General features: G+C 41.9%; 1 protein-coding gene across 1 annotated transcript; it reads left to right on the plus strand.

The window, feature by feature from the left end:
• Positions 1–1,716: 1,716 nt before the first annotated feature.
• narfl (nuclear prelamin A recognition factor-like) lies at positions 1,717–8,350 on the plus strand. Its single transcript, XM_062984792.1, has 11 exons — positions 1,717–1,797; positions 2,975–3,070; positions 3,234–3,377; positions 3,468–3,600; positions 3,690–3,824; positions 4,709–4,827; positions 4,932–5,061; positions 5,151–5,223; positions 7,086–7,223; positions 7,644–7,801; positions 8,095–8,350. Exons 1-11 carry the CDS (start codon positions 1,732–1,734, stop codon positions 8,334–8,336), a joined length of 1,434 nt encoding a protein of 477 aa, XP_062840862.1. The 5' UTR covers positions 1,717–1,731; the 3' UTR covers positions 8,337–8,350.
• The last annotated feature ends 281 nt before the right edge of the window (positions 8,351–8,631 follow it).

Below are 8,631 nucleotides of genomic sequence, written 5' to 3' on the forward strand. Positions count from 1 at the left end.
GGGAGAGATATATTGAAGATTCCTGAAGGATATTTTATGTTTAGCTCTAGTGATGGGCCTAGTGACCTCAATGTCCATGATGATTGTCAAATGATCAGAGACAGTAAGGTCATGGCTGGACGGCTGATGAACTAGGACACCAGTAGAGCAGACAAGGTCAAGAGTATGACCTTTTTTATGAGTTGGAAAATGTATATGTTGTGTGAAATTAAAACACTGTAACAATTCCAAAAATTCCCTGGCAAATTTACAGTTGTTGTCATCAATATGGATGTTAAAATCACCCATAAGCAGTACAGAGGATGAGAGGGCACTAAGCTGGGTTAAAAAATCTGAAAAGTCAGAGAGAAAGGAAGCGTTTGGCTTTGGCAGACGATAAACTACAGCAGTGACCAGAGGAGTAGGCCCTGACAACTTGAAAGCCAGGTGTTCAAAAGAAAGAGCAGCAGGAAAAGACAAAGTGGTTATTTTAATATCATCCCTATAGACTGCAGCAACACCACCACCTCGCCCTTCCATACGAGGTTCATCAATATACGAGTATCCCATTGGCGTGGTCTGATTTAACGTAAAATAATCCAAGGGTTTATGCCAAGTTTCAGTGAGACAGAAAAAGTCTAGTTCACTGTCAGATATAAATTCACTAAGTACAGTACTTTTTGTGTTGAGTGAACGAACATTAAGCAATGCCATTTTCAAGTGGTATTGTTGTGTAGTTGGCTGTGAGGAACGAGGAAGAGAACGGAGATTTGCTAAGTCCACTCCGCGTTTCCTATCCCACTCCGTGGACAGCGTTGTCATGGAGACTACACCGCTACTGGTGTGCAAGGCAGCAGCGCTCTGATGACGTGTTTGCGGAGCGACAGTGCGCACGGCTGACCAGAAGGATGGAATAGCGTTACCGTTTCGAAGATAAACAAGCTTTCTCCGGGAGCCCCTGTGAATATAACGAGGCCGGCGAAGGAGTCCAAGCTGTTTGATGACTGAAATACACGATGGAGTAGTGCAGTTGTTGAACTTCCTCAGCTGGTCAACGGAATAGTTCAACATCGTGCCGATCCCAGGAAAACTCATCCACCGTTCACCACCGGCCGCAGACGCGATGTACAGTAGAAAGAACAAAAAGTATCAAAAGCACAAATAAAAGTATCAAAAGTAACATAAAAGAAATAGATCCACAAGGTGTGTAAAAAGATGAAAACGAAAAACGATAAAAATACAATAAAATACGGTAAAATACGGTAACGGTAGCGGCATGATAAAACACCTCATCTTCAACCCACTCCTAAACAAAAACAAACAAACAAACCCCACAGGAGTAAAATGGGTTATATCAGTGTGTCTATTTATTTTGCAAGTGAGTGTCGAAATATGCAGATCTGGCAACCCTGTAAAATGCCGTTCGTTTTTTGACAGGAGGAGCATAAGCGGCCCGGAGGGATTTGGATGTGTCCGAAATCAAACCACGCTCCCTCCTCCCTTACACACTTCGTTTTTTTAGCGTCTCTAAGTCAAAACTTTCTGTGCAGTATTCTCTATTCAGTACCATGTGGAATATCGTAAATGTAGTGGATATTTTATAATAGACTTTTAAGAGTGATTTAGAAAAATAGCAAAATCCAGGAATAGTGCACTATATAGCGGATGTGATGTGGTTTAGGACACACAGTTCGGAACACGGTTCATGTCGCACGTGAGGGAGGTGTTGTTATTGCATGGAGGTGAATCAACATGGCGTCCCACTTCAGCGGTGTTTTACAATTAACTGATTTGGATGATTTTATTACTCCGTCACAGGTGCCAGTTTAGTAGGACTTTCCTTTTTAACACTTTTAAAGCGTCTGTACGTTTACTTAAATAAATGACACTAGCTAAGATAATTTTACTGACATACTGGGGCTATCAGCGTTCATCTTAACATGTTTACCTATAGTTTGGTCTTTAGGACCGAATATAAACAAGCTGCGGGAATCCATGACGAGTTTTTATTGGTGTTAGATACGCGTGTTTCATAAGAATAGGGCAAGCCGTAGCCTAGTGGTTAGTGTACTGGACTAGTAATCAAAAGGGTGCTGGTTCAAGCCTCACCACTGCCAGGTTGTTGCTGTTGGGCCCTTGAGCAAGGCCCTTAACTGGTTTAAGCCTCACCACTGCCCAGATTGCATACTGTAACTACTGTAAGTCGCTTTGGATAAAGGCGTCTGCTAAATGCTGAAAATGTAAGAATGTGAGTCAAGAAAAACGAGGCAAATATCGCGATATTTTTCTTGTGGAGCTTGTGAATGTGACGTCACAAACCTGGTTGGCCTCCCCTAGCTACCATCACCTGTCTGTTTTTTTGTTTGTTTTTTTAAAACAAAAGCAAATCTGTTGAAACACCACTGATGCCTTTTAATAAAGCGACTTACAATGGTAGCCAAATACATTGCAAGCAATTGACAGTTAAGGGCCTTGCTCAGGGGCCCAACAGTGGAGCTAGAATAATTCAGCTCATGGGCATCATTCTGTGAGGTAAAATAGCTTGTTGATAATCGTTTTATATTAATGATAATGCAGTATTATCTTCTGTTTATTTCTTAATTTTGGCACTAATCATGAGACCATACCTATCGGACAGTTGATTACAAAAGCATATTTTTGTGAAGTGGGCAGAACACAAATGTTTTAATTAAATTGATAGTAAATTTCTATACTTGTTCCTATTATAGAGAATGGCTTTTATAAATTGGGAGCCAGTGGTATTAGTATCATAAATTGTTCCCTTTTTTACTGTGAACAAAACATGTCTATAGTAAATGTAACAGTATTATATGCACTAATGGGAACAATTATACTTAGATAATGGCTACACAGACAGAAAGTTTACATGTATGGCTTTAATGCGCATCAGATGGTATTACATTAGCCATTTCAGGCCTATGTTGAGTGTGTTGTGTTAGTTGGTACATTTACCCTTCATATTCATTTTAACCAGGAATGTGTAAAGCCAGTAAAAGTGGACAAGAAACAAGGGCGATCAGTGGCGAAAATCCAAATTGAAGATGATGGGACTTACTTTCAAGTAAATGAGGTTTGTAATGTCTCTTTTCGATTGTTTTGACCTTTTTTGTGGGCAGGATTTGCATACAAGTAAGTCACAGTTTTCCAGTGGCAAAATGCATTTGTATTCTGTCCTATAATAATACCATGAATAATAATTATGTCCCATGAATAATACCATGTCCTGTTTCTAGGATGGTGGACTGCAGAAGCTGGAGAAAGCCAAGATCACTCTGAATGACTGTTTAGCCTGCAGTGGCTGCATCACTTCAGCTGAGAGCGTCCTGATCACCCAGCAGAGCCATGAGGAATTGTACAAAGTACTGCGCCTCAATAAGGTACTGCTTTCCTATATTAATTAAAGACACTGGTTTGAGTATGTAATGTATTGTCATGGTCGTATGAATGATGATTGTTCCTCTGTGCAGCAAAGTAGCAGCAGTGAGCAGATGCTGGTGGTGGTGTCGGTGTCGCCACAGTCCCGCGCCTCGATAGCTGCACGCTATGCTCTCAGCAGCAGTGAGGCGGCCAGAAGGCTTACAGCTTTCTTCAAAAACTTGGGTAAGTGGACCAAGCAGGTGTAGACAGTGTGTCTTTATGGAAGTGTTTGATGACTTGGATAAGTGAGTGGTTCATTATGCATTATGCAGGTGTTCATTACGTGTTCGACACTGGCTTCAGTCGTACCTTCAGTCTTTTGGAGAGCCAGAGAGAGTTTTTGGAAAGGTTTGCTCGAAAAGAAGAGGACAAAAAGGCCTTACCCATGCTGGCATCTGCCTGCCCTGGTACGTGAGTCTCTCTCACCTCCGTACATTAGAATAATTCTCAGTTTTGACATTTAATCTTTTTTATTCACCACTTCATAATGGTCAGGGTCCGGTTGGGTCTGTGCTGATTCACATGGTACATCTTTGTTATGAGAATCAAGTCCTACTTTTAACACAAGACAAATTCTTTTGCTCGTACATAGCTTTGATCAATCAAGTAGAACATACAGAGCCTTTCTTATAATGTCTAATTGCATAAACGTTTATCAACATGCCAAAGCGAAGTACTGGCACAACTTCTTTCCATTTCAAACACTAAATGAAAACACAAAAAAGCAACCTGCTAAAGGAAAAGAACTGAGTGTTGTCACCACATTGATTTGCATAGTGCTGAACATTTACTATGTTGCTTGGCCCACAAATGTGTTTCTCTGAGGGTCACTAGACCTTCAACTCTCATGAAAATTTGTGAATTCTGTCTGAACTATATTGTTCCCAGAGTAAATGCAGAACAAGCTGTTCAGTATGTGATTATTACAGCCTGGTGCTCAGGCGGTCCAGCCATCTATCTTGCTAGCTTCTGACCGCTGAGATTCAGGTTTGAATCTAAGCAGAAGTTAGCGGCTGGCAGGGCACCTAAACAAACATGTTTGGCTAAGTCGGGGGGTGGTGGTGGCCGAAGCCCTGGTATGGATTGGCGCCATGTCCGGGGTGTGTTGCAGCATTACGCTCAGTGTTTCTAGGGAAACCGGACCCACCATGACCAGGAAATATTACAGCCAAGAGTTTGGTAGATCTACATGTGTCTGGCTTTGCAAATTGATTATATTCATGCAGCTGCATTGCTGATTTGCATGTACACACAGTAACTTAATTCAGAAGCATTTTTGCATCTGGAACAGGTTGGATTTGCTATGCTGAGAAGACTCACGGCGATTTTATCCTGCCTTATATCAGCACAACACGTTCCCCCCAACAGATGATGGGTTCTCTGGTGAAGCACTTCTTTGCCAGTCAGCAGGTGCAGACACATTTCCCTCACATTTAAATATGTATTAAAGTCACTGTACTTAGTATCCACAAGCTGGACGAATAATTATTCATTTATTGCTTGTGGCTGCACAGGGTGTTGAACCGCAGAAGATTTATCACGTGTCTGTGATGCCTTGCTATGATAAGAAACTGGAAGCTTCCAGACCTGATTTCTACCTCAGTGAGGCTGAGACCAGAGAGGTGGACTGTGTCATTACATCAGGTGAGGAACCCTGTAGGAAAGGAGATTCGAAATTCATAAGGTTAAAAAGTCTCTCTGTACATGATGTTCTGATTTTGTTTGGTTTACAGGGGAAGTTCTTAAGATGTTGGAAGAGGAAAGTGTGTCTTTAAATGATATAGAGCCAGCATCTTTAGACGTAATGTAAGTTTCCATCTGAACTAAGGTTAAAAGTGAGGATGAGGGGATATTGGGGACAGTGGTAGCCTAGTGGATAAAGGCCTTGGGCTATCAATTGAAAGGTTGAGAGTTCGAATCCCAGCACTGCCATGCAGCCACTGTTGGGCCCCTGAGCAAGGCTTTTAACCCTGTCAGCTCCAGGGACCCTATGCTCCGACCCCAGCTTCCAAACAAGCTGTAATATGCAAAAAAAGAATTACATTGTACTGTACACCAGTATATGTACAGGGGTTGGACAAAATAACTGAAACACCTGTCATTTTAGTGTGGGAGGTTTCATGGCTAAATTGGACCAGTCTGGTGGCCAATCTTCATTAATTGCACATTGCACCAGTAAGAGCAGAGTGTGAAGGTTCAATTAGCAGGGTAAGAGCACAGTTTTGCTCAAAATATTGCAATGCACACAACATTATGGGTGACATACCAGAGTTCAAAAGAGGACAAATTGTTGGTGCACGTCTTGCTGGCGCATCTGTGACCAAGACAGCAAGTCTTTGTGATGTATCAAGAGCCACGGTATCCAGGGTAATGTCAGCATACCACCAAGAAGGACAAACCACATCCAACAGGATTAACTGTGGACGCAAGAGGAAGCTGTCTGAAAGGGATGTTCGGGTGCTAACCCGGATTGTATCCAAAAAACATAAAACCACGGCTGCCCAAATCACGGCAGAATTAAATGTGCACCTCAACTCTCCTGTTTCCACCAGAACTGTCCGTCGGGAGCTCCACAGGGTCAATATACACGGCCGGGCTGCTATAGCCAAACCTTTGGTCACTCGTGCCAATGCCAAACGTCGGTTTCAATGGTGCAAGGAGCGCAAATCTTGGGCTGTGGACAATGTGAAACATGTATTGTTCTCTGATGAGTCCACCTTTACTGTTTTCCCCACATCCGGGAGAGTTACAGTGTGGAGAAGCCCCAAAGAAGCGTACCACCCAGACTGTTGCATGCCCAGAGTGAAGCATGGGGGTGGATCAGTGATGGTTTGGGTTGCCATATCATGGCATTCCCTTGGCCCAATACTTGTGCTAGATGGGCGCGTCACTGCCAAGGACTACCGAACCATTCTGGAGGACCATGTGCATCCAATGGCGGTGCCGTGTATCAGGATGACAATGCACCAATACACACAGCAAGACTGGTGAAAGATTGGTTTGATGAACATGAAAGTGAAGTTGAACATCTCCCATGGCCTGCACAGTCACCAGATCTAAATATTATTGAGCCACTTCGGGGTGTTTTGGAGAAGCGAGTCAGGAAACGTTTTCCTCCACCAGCATCACGTAGTGACCTGGCCACTATCCTGCAAGAAGAATGGCTTAAAATCCCTCTGACCACTGTGCAGGACTTGTATATGTCATTTCCAAGACGAATTGACGCTGTATTGGCCGCAAAAGGAGGCCCTACACCATACTAATAAATTATTTTGGTCTAAAACCAGGTGTTTCAGTTATTTTGTCCAACCCCTGTATATATGACAAATAAAGGCATTCTATTCTATACCTAGTCCATACCCAGGCTCTGTTCTGGACTGGAAAGGCAATCAACATCAACATTATTTCTTTCCACCTTCTTTCGAAAGGAATGCGATGACAGCAGACTTATTTTAGCCACAGAGCTAATCCTATAGACCCCCAGTGACATCCCTATATCATGCTATTTTTAGTAAAAAAAAAAAAAAAAGAAACAAGTTACAGATTCAGTCTTACTTATTACAGGGAAAAACAATGTTTTGGGGTTTCTTTATGTTTTTGAATAATAGTTAAACACATTTGGACATGTCTGATTCAAGTTGTGTGTTTGTATGTGGGTGTAACTGTAGGTTTAGTAATGTGTGTGGTGAGGAGTTGCTTTGTCATGCTGGAAGTGGTTCAGGAGGATACCTTCATCATGTCTATACACATGCTGCCAAACAGCTATTTGGAGTAGACGTGGAAGAAATCACATACAAGACACTCAGGTAAGCAGAGCAATAAACTCACAAAAGTGTTAAAACTTGGGGACTACAGTTAAATTGTATATACTGGTGATTATACTCTATTAGATTGGGGGTTGTGGGAATTGAAAATGACTAGACTGGGAGATAACGGGGAAAATCCCAATAAAAATCCCCAAAAAACTTTGCATAAGAAACATGACTGAATTCATAAAAGACCCATTTGTTTCTAATGATAGTTGGTTACGTGTATATTTGTCATGCAATAATTACTCTAACGGTGCTAATAAGAAGTTAAAGGTAAATGTAATCATTGTGGCCAACTATCCATTCACCTGGCTATATGTAAAGGACCTCTGGGGGTCTCAGGATTGCAGACTACAGTATTAAACTGATCCTTTTGCTTGGCATGTTGATTTACGCTCTTTTATTTTTCTAAAACAGAAACAAGGACTTCCAGGAAGTCACGCTAGAAAAAGATGGAGTAGTTCTACTGCGCTTTGCTGCCACTTATGGCTTCCGAAACATTCAGAATCTTGTGCAGAAGCTGAAGAGGGGAAAATCACCGTACCACTTTGTAGAAGTCATGGCATGTCCATCAGGTAAAAGATTTCTAGCATAATATACTGCTTTCCCACCCGAGCATCCCATAGTAATAATTATCTGTAAAATTATTGTTATTACTACTAAGTACCATCAAGTCTTGGTGACCGTGTTGATGGTGTTTATTCAGAACATGTTGTTTCTCTGTTTGGGTCTTTAGAACCCTAAAACAATACAGTATTTAGATTAATCCCAACTATCTAAAAGTATCAGTTACAGATCTGTGTAGTACCAAGCAAAAACAATAAAATGGTCTAAATTCCATGAGTGTTTGGTTTGTACCTGTTTACAGGGTGTCTTAATGGAGGAGGGCAACTAAAACCTTTAGCAGATCAGTCGAATAAGGAGCTGCTGCAGCAGGTGGAGGCAGCGTACCAAGCAGAGCGGCCGTCTGCACCCGAAGAGGACACGCGTGTCGCGGAGCTTTATCACACATGGTTAAAGAGTGTGGGCGAGGAGAGGGCACAAGAACTGCTTCATACACAGTATCACGCTGTAGAGAAAAGCACCAGTGGACTCACAATTAAATGGTGAAGATCTGAAAACCTGCTATTTGTCCAACCAGTTCACTTCGCTACAAAAATGTGTTCAAGTGTCGTGTTTAAATGTAAACAACTAGAATATGTAATTAATCAAATTAGATTATTTAAACAGTGGCCTTATTCAAAATAAAATGCTTTGTATACGGCAGTGTGCAGTTCACATTTATGTAAAATAAGACTAGTAACTGTAAATGCATACTTTGTTAATACAGACTGAAAGACAGTAGCCAGGCAAACCTGTCACTGGTCTCGCAAGCACACACACACTTACAGGTTCATCTAGGGGC

Source organism: Trichomycterus rosablanca, chromosome 22 (assembly GCF_030014385.1).
Source record: "Trichomycterus rosablanca isolate fTriRos1 chromosome 22, fTriRos1.hap1, whole genome shotgun sequence".
Taxonomy (NCBI): Eukaryota; Metazoa; Chordata; class Actinopteri; order Siluriformes; family Trichomycteridae; genus Trichomycterus; species Trichomycterus rosablanca.

Coding starts and splice junctions, on each gene's coding strand:
- narfl (XM_062984792.1), top strand. CDS start 1,732: ATGGCGTCCCACTTCAGCGGTGTTTTACAATTAACTGATTTGGATGAT. Junction 4,828..4,931: donor ACTTCTTTGCCAGTCAGCAG/GTGCAGACACAT, acceptor GTGGCTGCACAG/GGTGTTGAACCGCAGAAGAT. Junction 5,062..5,150: donor GGACTGTGTCATTACATCAG/GTGAGGAACCCT, acceptor TTTGGTTTACAG/GGGAAGTTCTTAAGATGTTG.